General features: G+C 42.4%; 1 protein-coding gene across 1 annotated transcript in view; it reads right to left on the bottom strand.

Moving 5' to 3' along the window:
* The window catches only part of ADGRL3 (adhesion G protein-coupled receptor L3), a 482,547-nt gene that overhangs the window by 39,134 nt on the left and 427,047 nt on the right, over positions 1–16,366 (bottom strand). Inside the window, exons 16-19 of the mRNA XM_059470076.1 lie at positions 15,814–16,023; positions 15,092–15,312; positions 8,232–8,298; positions 6,721–6,812 (exon numbers count right to left, since the gene is read on the bottom strand). Coding sequence (XP_059326059.1) covers positions 6,721–6,812; positions 8,232–8,298; positions 15,092–15,312; positions 15,814–16,023 — 590 coding nt within the window. The remainder of the gene's footprint in view (positions 1–6,720; positions 6,813–8,231; positions 8,299–15,091; positions 15,313–15,813; positions 16,024–16,366) is intronic.

The following is a 16,366-nucleotide window of genomic DNA, read 5'->3' as shown; positions in this document are numbered from 1 at the left end:
CTCTCATTGTACTGTGTCCTCCCTCTGCACTCCCAAGCAACCACAAACCCAGAGGTAAGGAAGGATTAAAGTGTTACTGTCCTGCAAGTCCAGTCCTCTGGGTGAATATAATGCAATATTCAGTTCCAGACCCTTTGTCATCACAAACTACTTCCAAGTTGGAGCATTTTATGATTAAACAAGGAAGATCTGGAAACCAATAGAGGATCTTAAATCTCCATAGAAAAAGCTGGAATAATCCTTATTGTCTCCTACTTTGTTTTGTTTCTAAAATGGCTAGAACAAAACACAAATTAATCTTCCATTAGTAAAAGCTTACCTGCTACAAATTATTGTTCTTCCTTGGTAATGTAAGCTCTTCATATCAAAGGAGGAAAAAAAAAATCTTGCATTTTCAAAAGTCTAACTCATTCCCCACTGCATCAAACCCAGGATGTTTACTTTTTTCTGCATTTCAATCAGCTGAGTAAATAAAACTAGACTGGTAAACCTCTGTTCCTGCCAGCACAATACCGCTGTGTTGAATCAAGGATTTAATTTAAACATTTCTGCAGATGATTTTTGGAAGTTCTATTTAACCTTTGTTTTCAATTCTCTACCTAACTCAGGATTTTTTTAATGGCTTAAGCAAACCCACAGGACTGAAACAACAAGCTAATCTGGAGGCTGGGATTAGTCATGTCTCTTTAAATAAAGTACATATGTTGAAGCACGAAAAAGAGCAGATAATCACTTACACCCATACAACATATGGAGAGAGCGGGCTATGGCAACAGTTTTAAAAGAGGCATCTCTTCAAAAGGGGCTTCTCAGTTTTGTGCCTGGTGCTCCCCATCCTTCACCTCCCACAACCTGGGCCAGACTCCCTGAAAGAGCCCAGACTGAGCTTTGCAAGGTTTTATATAGTAATAATCAAGGTTAAATCTTTACATTTGGCTCCCACTTTTGGCTGTTAAGTTGTGCATTCTGAGATTTATTTCTTGCAAGCCTTTGAGCAAGAGACTTCTATGGAAAAATACTACAAAGTAGAGGAGTACGGTGTGAGTTTTGTTTCCACTCAGAAACTTGAGAGAACATATACAATTTTGCTTAGTCTTTAATTCAGGGCTGTGTGCCTTTAGCCGTGGCCATTTGAAACTTCCATGGCAGCCAGCAAACTGAGGAGGGCTCATTTTGGTCATTTGAGGATTGATTTCTGACGGCTGCAATGCAGGACATTTCTGCTTTGTCCCTATTAATGGGATTTGAGCATGTGCTCTTGTGAATGTGGTCACAATGCCTAAAACCAGTATCTCCTGTGTCCTCAGAATAAATACATGTTTTTCTAGGGAATTCCATGTTTTTCTTCTTCAATTTCATTTCATTTTTAATCTTCCATTGTGGAAGATGGGATGGGAGCAGGTTTCCACAAGAGGAAGAAATGTGCAGCACAACTACAGTGATTAATGCCAGGATTAAACTATCTCAAGGTCCCTAATTAATACTGTGCCTCTTTTGCAACAAAAGGTGCTCCTAGCTAAGACCCTGGGCCTAGCTGTCTGAAGGAAAGAAAATTAAATTTCCAGGATGACTTTCAGGTGAGTTTCTACTGCACTAAATGAATTTTTCCAACAAACCCAGGACTACAGCCTCACAACACTCCTCTTTGAAGGGGTCCTCACATGTTGTGCTTTCTAAAGAGCATGCAGGTGGTCTATGGCACAACCCAAGCTAGGCCCTGACTGAGACAGTAACACAATAAAACAGGACAAAAAGGGAAACAAACTGGCAAAGCCCTTTGCCTCTTGCCTTCTTTCTCATGGGTCTGCAACTGCTCTTGGCAGCTACAGCTGATGTATTGCTCTTCCAAAGTAAACAAAATAAAATCTAGTTGCCACATACTACAGCGTAGAAGAATGTCAGGAAGTCTGGTCTGGCCTGGGGAAACACTAACAGCCAGGCAGCACCAGGGAGAGAAGGGATGGATGTCTGTGGGAACTTCAAAGGAAAGGTCCTGTCTGTAAGGAAGAGAACATGATGGCTTCTGGTCTCTGCTGAGAGAGAACCTCTTCCTTCCAGCCATTTGGAAAAGTCCACTGTAACTTCAGGTGCAGCAGCTGCTTGGCCCCATTGATGAACCCTCTTAATTTGCTTGTAGGACCTGAATTTTGTTAGCTGAATGACTTCTCTCCCCTCCCAATTTTCCAGCAGTTTTTCCATGTCATTAACACGAGAGCTTGCAGCAAAAACAAGAGCTCAGATTTCACTAGATACCCTCAAGAGTGCATCTGGATTACCATCAGTGTAGCTTTTCATTTTTTCCCTTCACTATAACCAGGATGATTTGAATGAGCAGTATTTAAATGGCTGCAGAACAAGCACTGCACTGCCATGCATTGCAAAGGCTTTGCCTGAAACCCTGTTTTGCAGAGAATGGTGGTTAAGCATCTGGAAATGGGGATGGTTTGTTGTGCTGCAGCATCTGGCATGGGGTGGATGGAAACCTGGTGTGCAAGCTGCTACAGTGCACACCTGACCACCTGGAAAGGAGCTGATGGATGGATAATGGAAGAGCCGTGCTGGACTATTTAAATATAATGTATTTTCTGTTGTCACATAAGGCTTCCCACAGGAATGTGAATACGAAAAAGATTCAGTGCAGTCTTGTCTGTGACAATCTGAGACATTTTGCACATCCAGCATCTTCCCAGCACAATGGAAAAGCACGAAGGAGAGCCTCTGAGCCGCTTGGCTCCAGAAATCACTCCACACAGCAGCAACCTCCAGTGAAACAGCCTCACAGCTGCTCCAAAGAATTCCAGCTGCTAACACATCCTCATGAGGAGCCATCTGCTAGCAAGAGTGCATCAATACTGCGCTGATATGCCTACAGCCTCCACCTCACAGGGTACAGGTGCAAGCAGCACAGCAGGCCTTCGCCATCCAAAAAGTTTACGTAGTCCCTGGCTTGAAAGATGAGCCTTCCCTGCAAGCTTGCAAAGGCTGGGGGAATCAATCTTCCAAAACAGCATCTTCCTGGGTACATTTGTTGATAGTAAATTAGTTTGTGCTCAAGAGCCTTTTTGTGCACCCTCTGCATCCCACTTTTAGCCTCAGATAGGCCAGGAGTGAGGTACGTGTGACGTGGGCAGAGCTGCCAAGGACTAAACAATGCTCCTCTCCGTCTCTGCTCGCCTGTGTTTGCCAACAAGCCACACACAGATGAAAGAGCAATGGCCACAGTGGACTTCAAGCACCCAGAAAAAGCCACAGTAAAAGGCTGGGAAGGAAAATCCCCTCCCAGTGTGTGTTTGGGGAGGCATGGTGAGAAGCTACACACACCACCCCAGAGGCAGCTTTTTGGGGTCACTTCATACTAAAGAGATCTTTAAAGGGCAGAAGAGATCCCCATTCTGGATGAATCCTTAAAAATTCTGTGTAAATATACTGAAGACGACATCAAGCAGAACTTCTTCATACGGGCCTAGGTAAAAGCATGCTACTTTTGGGGATGGTACCTCTCATGAAATGGAAACCAATATCTTCCTGCAATCAGCGGCAGGCACAGAAAGCTCTTGCAGCTCTGAACAACATATCTGACATACACAGGCTCACATCTTTTCCTGGCTACATGCCTCAAAAGCAGGACTAGAGCACGAATCTTGCTGTCTAAGTGGGCACAACCCACTGAACTGGCTCAGTGCCAACCTGTCATATAGGGAGGATGCCACTGGCACAGGGTGAAGGACCCACATATGTGGCCACCCTACTTCTCTCCTGAAATGCTGGGCTAAGCCAGAAAAGTTAACAAGGACAAAAATAAACCAGCTCTGTACTCATCAAATCTCTTGCTGGGTAACCCCTAGGTAACCAGTGCCCCACTGCAGGAATGTCACAATCTCCCAGGCTGGCACAATAATCCAGGGACTGTTCCTGAAGGTTAGGGAAGTTTATTTTTACAACTTTGCACAGTGCCTACAAATCTATCAGCCACACAACATCTGGTTCAGGCACTGCCCTTTGAAAGGTTTTTCTGTTGGTGCAGTAATTAAAGGTATCCCAGGTGACACCTGATCCCTTATCAAGTTCATTAATTTAAGTGGAGTTATTTGGCTATTTTCTATACTTCATAATGTATTTCTAACCTTTAAAGTGACATAGGCAAGGACCAGATTGCAGGGGCGCTTATTAACAGCCTATTAAAATATTTTATGGCCTTTATTTTTACGTTGCCATAGGGAATCAAGTATTTTGCTGTTGTTAAACAGGCTCAGGATTTATGTTGCGAGAGCTTCACCACAGCCTAACGCAGAGTAATGCTAGGAAATGAGCTGGGAGAACAAGCTCTCATTCAGCTCTCCATGTGCTGTAAAGCTGTCACATGCAGATGGCAGCAAGGGGCCCTCCAATGCAGGCCCTTGGTTTGGTTTGTTTTATTAAATATAAACTGATACAACGAGACACAAGGCTCTGGGACCTGGGTGCCTTTTTACTAACCCTGTAGACCCATGGAGGGTTGCTCAGATAGGATCTTTGTGGTCCCCTGTGAAATAAATATTCTGTGGCTTTTTATTCCAGAGCTGCTGTAACACATCCATGTTTTGCAACTGACTTAGAGCCAATGACTCTGCAGGAACTCCATGATCTTACCTCCAACAAGACTATGATTGTATCTAGAGGACAACTATGATCTTACTGAAAACTTTTCTCAAGATTGCAAGCCCCTTCCTCCCTAGGAAACCCCCCTCCAAAGGGAATTCCCCTCTCTGTTACAAATCTGTACTTCCTCCTAACTCAAGCACACCCAACACTAAGACAACACATGTCTTGAATTTAGAGAGTTAATGATGTACTGCTTAGGTATTCAGAAATTACAATCAAGTCTGTTCTGAAATGCTTGGTTTGATAAACTTCCTGGGGTGAGCCTGGGGTCTTCCCGAGTTTATATTATGTTGCTCTTATTTTCTCAAGCATAAAAAGTAATTTGTAATGAAGCAATGCATTTGGAAGAGTATCAGCAACATACTTAAAAGTATTTTAATTGCTTGTGTTTTCAAAACGTTTTAATGAAGTCAAATCAGGAATAGACACTCATCTGCCAAAGAGCCTATAAAATATTTTACAATGACATTATAATTGATGCAACTGGTTGTATAAATTCCTGGCATTTTAAACAAAGATACCAGAGATTAGCTCAAGAAGATTATTCAGTAGGCATTTATTATTTCTGCTTTAATTATAAGGGTTTTGTTGTTTTTCTTCTTCCCAGTTTTTAATTTAAATGTCATACTGTAAGATGATTTTGTGTGGGTAATCTTAAAGAGACTGCTCTCAGCGAGCAATCCCACAGCACTAATGCATGACAAGTAGCCATATTAATAAATATTATTAAATGTACCATGCCTTTAATGCCTCATCCAAGACCAAGACAGACTCTCTTTCTGGGATCAATCCTGGACATCCAGGAGGGATTTCTCCTCTAATTTCATTTTACAGCAGAGCAATGGCAGGAAGAATTGAGGCTTCCTGCAGAGCAGACTCCCTGTAACCTGGGTGAACGAGGGCTCTGAGGATTTCTGAGCTCACTGGGGTCTCCTGCATTTGTGCAGACTCCAACTCCCTTTCCTCCCAACCCTTGAGGGAGAAGCTGCACCTAAGACACTAAAACTCCACCCACAGGACCATGCCAGGTCATGGCACACCAATGGCACTGCAAACCCTGCCTGCTGAGAAAGCTTTTTGGGGGGGCCTTGACCTGGTTCAAATTAAAGCTGCATCTGCAAGAGCAGCTAAGCAGTAAGAACAACAGCCTTGCTGAGAGCTGCCTTGCAAGTGTGCAATTCAGACATCTTCTAAAGAGCTCCCCTTATGCCTCTTCTCCCTCTCCTACCACGAATGAGAGAGGAGAACCCACTTCAAGCCGTGCTGCACCACACTCTCCTTTCCTGGGTGAGCACTAAAGCGCTGACTCCCAACAATTTCCTCCTCCTGAAGCTCATTAGATGGTTTTATTAATTAGCAGGCTCCCAGTCTTATCATGCGCTGCACCTGAAATCTGGCTTGTGTTTTTGAAGAGAGTAATTAAAGGCAGAGGTAGCTGAATAAACTGGCACTGACAGAGACTAATACCCTACCAATATAATGAAGCAGCTTGCTAGACAGTAAGATACCCAGGCTCAGATGTTAACCCAGTGCAAGGGCAAAACATGCTTTGGCTGGCAAGCACATCCACCTGCTGATGTGGGCACCCCCAGGAAAATCCTGGATAACTTTGCTGAAAGCAATATCAGACTCCGGGGGAGAATTTGGGTCATGGAATCTGTCAGGGGCCAAAACAAACAGAAAACAAGTAAGGCAGCTGCCCTCAGAGCACACAGAAGTAGTAATAATCAACTGTTTCAACACCTTCCCTGTAGAGACTGCAATAATTAGCTGGTAATTATTGGGCATAATTTCCTTTACGTAGACTAGAAGGTTACCTGCTTCAAGGACAGAAAATGTAGCTTTGCCTCCTTCATGCAAAACTGAATGGAAAATGCCAACAATTGCAGCCAAATCCCAGTATAGTTCTTCATCATCAGCCACTTGGTGTCTTTTAGAAAGCACTCTGCAGTGCCATAGCCCAAGGTATTATCCCTGGTTAGCACTGCTGCTGCCAGAGCTGGCTCCCCCGTTTCGCACCTCAGAGCAATGAGGGAATAAACAGCAAAAGACAGAAACAGGCAGAGAAAAACCACTTACTTGATATTGTCAAGACATCCAGATTCAGGTTTCAGTATGGCAGTATGATGAAACATTTTATAGAGAGCAATCCCAAGGAAGATGACATTAAGCTGTAATGGAGGGGGAAGAAAAAAAAAAGGATTATGTGACACAGCACAACAGGGTGGGGAGAAAGTCAGCTCCTTCTCTGTAACAGATGGGTTACTGTAGGAAATTAGCTTATGGTACAGTTTTATAGTGACTGAATGACAGAGAATTTCTAAGCATTTTATAAGGTGACTTGGGCTGTAGATTACAGGACCGGCGATGCCATAGCCTTACCACAGCTGTGGCACTGCTGATACAAGGCTGGTTCTAACTTCAACGGTACTGCTTCAAAGAGCAGTATGGAAAATTAAAAAGAGTAAGGGCTTCTCTGTGTCCGAAACGTGTACAGGCGTGAAAAGTCACTCCCAGCATCTTGCTCAGCCAGCCCCATTGTAATGAAGCAAAAAAGCATCTTTTTTTGGTGAATACACCTATTAAACACATTGGAACGGGGCAGGTAGGCAGGGAAAGCACAACTGATTGTACTTTGCACAATGCAAAGTTGAAAAACAAAAATAAAAAATTGTTTGATTTTTTCTGTAAAAGATGCGATGGGGTTTCCATGCCTCAGCGCTCACAAGGCGGCCAATTCCTGGAAAGGAGTTTCCCAAAAAGCCCAGTCTAGGATTTGAGACATAATCAAATAGGGAAGATATCTTTTTATGAATTAATTGCTTAAGGGGGGAAAAAAAACCCCAAGAGCTGTAGTTGGTGGCATGGCCCCCTTCCTGATGTGGAAGGCTGCTGAAATGGTTCCCAAGTTGCAGGAGAAGCAGCAGAAGCACAGACAATGTCTTCATTGAAGTCAGAGTGCCTGGTTTTCTGTGCTAGCCAAACTGTAGCCTAGTCAAAACAAAGGATGGTTTATTTAAGCCATATTGTAGCAATTAAAGTATAAGAAAACTCCAGCTGTCTCTGAAGTTGGGTTCTCTACCTTGTTGCTGTGTTAGCTGATATGCTGGCAATGTGCTAAACATGAAGTCACACAAGTTTCAACTTCTGCTGGTTAGGAAAAACCCTCAACAAACTTCTTTTCCAGTTTGGACTTTTCTTCATTCCCCCCTCCCCTGCTCCCAGATTTCCCTTTTCTTTTTTTCTTTTTTTTTTTTTTTTTTGCATTATCAATGCAAAACTTCACTCTGGAATTTGAAAGGAGTGTGAGCAGTGAGTGGCATCAAAACAGTGTGGCACCTCTAAATGTCCAGTGGTAAAAACCAAACTCTGCAAGTGCCTGTTCTGAAGCTCTCTGGTCCATTTTGATCAAGTATTTTGCAATGCCAAGAGCCTCTCATAATGAGGGTCTAATTGCTATGCCAGGTAGGGTCAGAGAAGAACATTCCTTTCTCAAATTAATCTGTGTAAATTAAAGATAAAGAGAAAAGGGACAGCAAAAGTTTTATTTCTTGACCTGAGAGATGGAGTAGTTAATTAGGAGTTCTTACCATAATTATCAAGGTCGCTGGTCCTATAAAGCTCCAAATGAAGTAGGTGTCAAGTCGGAGCCAACATCTGTAATGAAACACAGGGGAGAGAAGGCATTCAAGGACTGCACCCAGGACATACATCAAGAGTGAGAGAGTGACAGAGAAGAATGTGAGCTGCAAAACACGCCGGTGGGAGACAGGAAATATTACATTGCTTGTTCATTTAAATGCTGAATTATGTGCCCAATTTCTGACAGCGCTATTGATGGAGTAAGATAATTACCTCTAGAGGAAGCAGGGAGAAAATGGCACAAGGCCTATTTGCTTAGGCCTTCTGCATCTGTTGGAAAAACTCCTTAAACTGTGTTTTTTTTTAAGGAAGGGGTCTGATGAACATCCACAGAACTTCTTTGCTTTGTGCTGCTCTTTGCTCTCCAGCTCTGATGCAATGCAAACTGTCAGCTGTCAAGCAAGATGACATTTCTCTAGCAAGTATATCAGAGAAACTTTGGTGCAAATAGGAAGCATGAATTGGATAACAGAAGGCTGAGGTTTAATTAGGTTCAGCAATTTCCCCTTTAAAGTGTTTTATTTCCCTGAACCTCCTGAGTATTTTGTTTCCACTAATGTTTCCAGGGTTGCATATGGTCTGTGCTATCACAAGAAGTTGATTCATGGCCTAAAACTAAATTATTAATCGCTTAATTTCAACCGCATTTAATACTCCCCACATTTTTTAAAGCCCCTGGGAAATTACATTTCCATTCCTAGTTCATTCCAGGCGACAGGAAGATAAAATGGAAGTGACTCGTTACAAGACAGACAAATGTAAATTCCAAGAAAGTTCCACATGATGTTTAAAATAATATCTTGTCGTCTTTGTAATGCTGCAAATCACAGTTCCGTTTATACACAAAGGACTGAGAAAGCATAAAACCACTCTTCTACTAAACATCCAACAGAATTTCATGATTACGCAAGTGACAGGAACTGTATATATGAATTTATCATGGTGGTGGAGATAGCAGTTCTCACAAATGACAGCTCTAGTGTATGTGGCTAATGCTTTTTCCCTTCCAATGGACTTTGCAACAGGCAGAAAGGTCTGTGCCAGCAGCCCCATGGGAGATGATCAGCAGGAGATGCCTGATGAGAGAATAAAGCATGCCCTGAACCTCTGTGGCTGGGAGAAGCCAAAATATGAATAAATTCAAATATGCAGAGAAAACTTCTCACTTCCCTTCCTGACCATATAAATTTCAGGTCTCATCAGCGTTGGAGATGTATTGATATATACACACACTCATAAGGCTATTTGTCACAAATTAAAATACTGTCACTTCCCTAACTGTCATTCCTGAACTGCCTCTGCAGTTGCTCATCCAGAATCCTCACGTGATAGCAGCAAAATCTTAATGCAAGAGGCAGGCAAACAGAGGCTTTCAGAGCTATTGCTGGGAAATCTTGTTTCCTCCCTGGCTGCTGAAGTTCAAGGTGATTTAGATGCAGCTGGTAATGGAACAACATGAGTGACTCGAAACTACTTGAGTCTGATTCCCTATAGGAAAAGGTTTATGCCATCATGACATCTGTGTATCACCCATAATGCTATCTGAAATGTCACCCAATTGCAACTAGATTTGACAAAGGAATAGAGGTTTCAAGGATAATGAAGTCCCTGTAAAAAGTGCCCCCCCATTCCGAAACAAGGATGTCCGCATAGCAGCAGCTCACATATTTACACGGCGTTTCAGACTTTGTACCTACCCCATCCCCCTCAGGAAAAATGAGTAACTGGTGCTTATGCCTCAGCTGCTGCATATAAATCACAGAATACGCAGCCCCATCATTTTTTTCTACTGATAATGAGTGCTGGTGTGTGGGAGAGGACTCAGAGGGTTGTGGGGGTTTTATTTTTTTTTAATGAAAATATTTTGAACTTTTTTTTGACAGTTTAATATTCAAAACATTAAAAACAGGGCAACTCCTGCTGCCCAGAAGTTGGGAACACTGTATTTTAGTTACCATCAACTTAGTTTTCCTTCAGCATAAAGAGTGACCTGGATCTTGGAAAGTTTGGGGAAGAGGAAAAACATAAAACCCTCTCTTTACTTCTTGAAGCACAGTGATCACCCTTCAGTCACATCTGGTGCAGCTGGTTTTGAATGCATATAGATTGGGACATGGGGAAAACCAGGGAAAGCTGAAATACAGAATGAGCAAAAAGCTGTGCCAGGCTCAGCAAAGAAGAGCAAAGCAACTGGTACCTTTTCCAGACAGCAAAAAGAATGAAATTTTCCACCCCACTCCCCTAAAATATCTGTCTCTTCATTTGTAGAAAACAACTGAGGATGTTGTGGATGAGAAACAGCAGAGGAACCAGGTCCTGCCATCAGGGTAAGCGGGGGGCCAGGTATGGAGCAAAAGGAGCCCTAGGAGAGATGCCTTCACCTAAGCTGAAGCGCAGCTTGTGAGAAACAGAGGCGGCTCTTTTAGGCCTCTCTGCACACTTCAAAAAATGCAATGTCATTTTTTATTTGTTTGAATGGAAAATTTGCCTTTCTATGAAACTGTGTACAATACTCAGCCTTGGGGGACTTAAAAAGAAATGGGGTTCTTGGTGGTCATCAGGAAGAGATGAAACTCTGAACCTGTTTAAGTCATACCTCATTAAAAATGCAAATTAAGACCAAAAACATCAAAACACAGGCATCCCGCCAATTGCGTTATGGAGCTGTAAATTGCTAATCAGACAAGTACCACACTGAGCTTTTCTTGCCTTAGAAGACAAAAACCCACACGCACAATGAGCTGCATAAATGAGCTCCTCCAAACAAGGAAGCAATCAGGCAACTCACTTCCCAGAGTTGCTAATCTTGGGCTGCTGAGTTACTTGTGACCCTCCACAAGCAGCTGCGCTGTGAGCACGGACTTGCCACATTATGAGTTTAGGCTGTGCTGCCATTGAGCAAACACTGAGCCTTCAGGGCTCAGTGCAAGGCAAGGGATTATCAGGAAATGTGCATATGTAGGGAATACTGCTCAAAACCCCACTGCTTCTTCTAGGAGTCACCCCAATGCATTCACTTCTCGTGACAAGCTCTGTGGCACTGCTCTCCTTTACTTTTTAATTTCCTCCTTTTCCACAGTGGCAACTCACAATATTCACCTAAGGCTTTGCCCAAGTAATAAAGACTACAAAGAGTTTACTCTATTTTCTGCATGAAGAGAAATCAAATACTAAACTATCCCCGGTGTGCATTAAATATAACCAATAAACAATCATTAGCTGCCATTGGACCATAAAATTTGAAGAGCCCTAAACATATCATGTCATTCATGGGAGCTCAGTGGTTTGTTTCATGTGGCTGTACAGCCTCCTTGTCAGGGTGCAGCAATGGGATATGCATGCACCAGACATGCCTTTCAAGGGTGCAATATAGGTTCTGCTTAATGGAGTTCAGCATCCACATAGCTCACGCTTCCTCCTCCAAATGCTGGCAGCAGCACTGCAAATAAAACAAGTTCAGTGGAGCCACCCAAGACAGAGCACATTGTTAGATGCTATTTTCTGAGCAGCATTTACATGCATGAAATGTTGGCGCCTGGCTGATGGACTCAGAGGCTGTGTACATACACAGGGCTTTCATTTTGCTTTCTGACAGCTGGATTGCTTACCATGTATATCCTGCTTTATAGCATTCCAAAAGGGGGGAGGAAGGGGGGAGAGACAAAAGAGAGATCCCTGCCATGATGGATTTGATCACCAGTGAATGAATATACCTACAAGTTTCTAAAATATATTGAACAACTCAAAGCGTAGCTGCTTTCCTCTTCAATTTGTGAGAGGCTTTGATATAAAACCCAGGGAAGTATGGAAATATGGAATAGTTTCTTGCTGCTGATTTGGGATGGCCTGCTTCTAGCATAAGTCTTCTCAAAGGCCGCTAAAGCCATAATTGAGCTTTTACTGAATTTTAGATGTAAGTTATTTTCAAACACTAACTACAAATGCAAATACTATTTTTTATACTATTTTCCTTGCATTTTGTAGCATTGCCCACCATGACCCTTAACATCATATCCATTGAGGAAATGGATGGACTTGATTAACACATGGGATGAGGCAAATTATTTATCTTTTAATTTATTTATTTTAAGTACAATACCAGGATCTTCTTTTTTGCAGCCTAACTTGAGCTGTGGCCATTTCAGTCCCAGCAGCTGAAGATATGGCCTGCAAGAAATAGTAACCTGGAAGTTTATGAGAGCACTGCCAGAATCTCTTTGGCAATGTGGGGGAATCACACTATCTACAGTGGGGTTTCCTGCTTTTCATCTTCATTTAAGAGATTAGAATCAGAATAAGGTGAGATGCAACATTTCTGATTTATCTCAAACACAGTTGAGCTAGCCTGAATGGGATGATCTTTTAAGGGAATTTTTGCTGCTGCTTAGTCACAAAAGCAAATTAATCTCCTAATATAAGGGGTTTGAACTGTTCTAAAACAAACAAAAAAACAAACAAGCAAACAAACACAAAGAACTAGGAAAAGGATCAATCCCTATCCTTGAATTAATTATAAGTGTATAAGAATATCTTTATGAAGTAGCTACTCCAAAATGCCAATATGAATAATAGGACATGGGATACTTCAAGAAAATCACAAGCACCAAGTGATGAGTAAAGCAACAGAGGGAGGAACAACTGCCTGTTCCTGGCTATGTAATCTGGGCATGTGTTACAGGAGGGTTGGATTTAGAAAGGAAAATGAAATCAAGAAAACCCTAGACTGTGTGTTTAAGCAAATCATTCTGAGATGTATGAATGGTGGCACCAAATGCCAGGCAAAAAACAAATAACACTAACAGCTCCATAAGTCCTGCTTAAACAAATGCAGTAAATAATGGAGGGAGGCAAGTAATATATTCCAGAGGATGTTTTACAAAACCTGGCAAAACCAAGCAACTTCTTGCAATCAAATTATGCATGCCTGGCATACAGTTCACTACAAATTCTAATCAGTTCTACCCTTCTAATAACATTATACTGAAAAATACATCATCATCCATCAACCAGATGGAGCATGATAGTTATACAAAACATATTGTATGGTTTTTATTTTCCTCTGTGAGAACGTGATGAAATTGTACATTCTGGAATTAAAAATTATAAATAAATATTTTAGATTTGCAAATCTCTGTAAATATTTATTTGCAAAATATTATATATACATGTTTAATCATTTAAAATACCACTTAGTGCTGTGGTGAGGGAGACATATTTTATTGGCACACACACAGGACTGCTGCCTCTTCAATGCCAAGATAGCGAAGTGTTCGCCTTCAGGGAATTTCAGCCAAACTTTCTGCCTGCACCTTCCATGCCGTGGAAATATTTTGGCAACGAAGGTCTATTTGCAAAAGCCAAAGGGTGAACAGTGTGGAAAGTAGCCACAAAATACTACACTGTAAACTGGACAGGTTAGGACAGTGCTCCAGCAATGGCAGATGTGCTGTCCTTTCCAGACTACTGGAGTATGTTTGAGGCTCAACGTGCCTGATGTAGGCCACTGTGAAGAGCAATGTCCTCCACAAGAACACCATAGTTAAGAATAAATTTGTCTAAAGGGACAAGGCAAACTGTTTCCATACCTGATTTAATAGGTGCTTATATAATGCTCAAGAGGGGGAGTGAATAGAAGAGTTTGTTGGGGCAGGAAGCAGGTGGCAACTGATGGAAAATCTCCTTCAGAAATGGCAATCAGCTGTTGTGTTACCTATTCTTTGCCCCCTAGGCCTGTAAAAGTCAGTCAAACTACTTTGGATAAATTGGTAGAGATCCTAAAAAACTTACACCCTCCTACCCTTATCTGTAGGAGATTTCCTTTCCTTTACATGAAGTGTGACATTTATACAAATTCAGGTCGCTGCTCTCCTACTCATGGGAGGAACACAACACAAATATCCATCTGGGAGCCAAGCTTGCCTGCTGGCATGGTAATGGATCATGAGCAGCTCCACTGCTCTACAGATCTGCTTTTTCATAAAATAAAGGTTCATATATACAAATAAGGTTTCAGGCAAAAAATCTGCTGTTGAACCTAACAGAAAATCAAATGCTGCCATGGCCTGACCTGATCTATGCCAAAAAAGAGCTTCAGAACCAACAATGGCTCTTTACTATACATGCTTTCATACTGAGCCCTTAACTCAGTTAAAATGAGACTGGAAAGGCAGACTGACTGAAAAGGAAGAAAAAAAAAAAGTCACTAAAAACACACTGTTAATCCTATTGTAGCAAAGATGGCAAAGAGAATCAAACATTCAATCTTCCCCTTGTTTTCCATTCAACAGTGTTGCATGATAATCTAACTTGTGCTTTCATACCAGCTTCAGCAATGTTGAAAACACTTAAGAATACTCGTAATGATAAATGATATAGCTGCTCTGATTTGCAAAGAGCCTAATGCATTCCATAGTCACCACCTATTTTGCCTGCAGGCTCTGTTAATTTGATAGAACGGTTTTAAAAAAAGAGGAAGAAAGCAGTATCTTCATCCAAATATGAAATACTCTTTGGTTAGAGAAGGAGGATCTTGCTGATATAGTACCAAACTGAAACTAGGGACAGTGACCTCTGCTGATGTTATGCAATGATGTGACAAAATTTTCCTCGACTGACTTCCCTAGAAAATACCTTTGCAAATCATTTCATAGTGTGGAATTTGTCCTGCAAGAAACACAGAGATAAGGCAAGGCACGCCTCCTGGCTGAGTGAGTTCTGCCTGAACAACTCCTCTGGGCTCCCCATGTCCATTTGTTGCTCCCACTCCCACCTCTCCTGAGCAGGTCCAGGCAAAGCCACGGTCACTCACACTTTGTCTGTGCCGTAGCTCCGGTAGTCCACTGCTGCCGACACGGCCACAATCAGCGCAGGCATGCCGTACCCCACCAAGTAGAAATACTTCCTCCGGGAATGCTCGCTCTCAAACACCTCCACCAGCATGATGTACAGCTGCACACCCTCCAGGAACATCCAGGTGAAAGCTGCCAGGAAGAAGAAGTGCAGGAGGGCAGCGAAGACAGCACAGGCAATCTGTGTGAGGATTGAAAAGAGCAAGGAAAGGTGTTTGTAGCATGATTAATTAATGCAACAGTCAGGTGTACTCTTACTTGGAGGCTTAATAAAAATGAGGGTGTTCTTATCTTCCCTCTCCAAAGGAAGAACTTTTTTACACTTGGGAAATATGTGTGAATTGTTTTAAAATAGTACAAGCATATATAAGTGATACTAAAAGATACAAAGGCAAGCACGTACACATTCATGCAAATAAGCAGATGAAGATGCACACAGTATAAGCTCATTTTTAGAACCTGCTTATTAAACATACACACACATTGACAAGCAACACACATACAGCCCCTGAAATCACAGCAGGCATCAGCATGTGAATCCCAGTTATTAACTAGGGGCCCAGCCCTTTGAGGACTCGTGCATGGCATGAAGACAGTGCTGGAATGTTTTTCACTGGTCAGACACAGCAGATGCACTGAGACAAGAGCCTGTGACAGAAGCAGAAAATGCTTTGTCTCTTACCGGCTGGTCAGTCCGGTTGATGCCGATGAGGAAGAGGAGCTCAGCCACGAAGAGGCTGATGCACAAGTTCTTGTGAATCGTGTTGCGGTCGCTCTGCAGCCCACGGAAGAAGCAGAAGGTGAAGATGCAGATCAGGAGGCAGACCAGGGAAAGCAGGATGCCAACCCATGTGATGAAGTCCAGGAGCAGGTCATGGACTGCATCGCTGTGCTGAAGGTAAAACAAAAAAATCTCATCAGGTGCATGATGCATGACTTCTAATGCACACAGAGTGAGGTTGTCTGTGGTACAAGGCATGAGTAGCAAAAAGATTAAATGCACCTAAACTTGAACCCTGCAGCAAGAAAGCTGCAACCTGGAACACAGACTCCAAAGCATCTTGCAAGCTGCAGGTGCCCTGAACAGACTCAGACCCCAAAACCTTGCAGAAGCATAATGGTGTTGATGAAAATACTGAGATATCAGGGCTAGTCTTGTGTGCGACTCAATCTTGCACAAGCATGGCAAAGGAGTGCCTGGACACCCAGTATACAGAACCACTGAACAGAGTGAT

This window comes from Ammospiza nelsoni, chromosome 4 (genome assembly GCF_027579445.1).
Source record: "Ammospiza nelsoni isolate bAmmNel1 chromosome 4, bAmmNel1.pri, whole genome shotgun sequence".
Classification (NCBI taxonomy): domain Eukaryota; kingdom Metazoa; phylum Chordata; class Aves; order Passeriformes; family Passerellidae; genus Ammospiza; species Ammospiza nelsoni.
The sequence above is the reverse complement of the archived record's forward strand: the minus strand, read 5'-3'. Positions and strand labels throughout refer to the sequence as shown.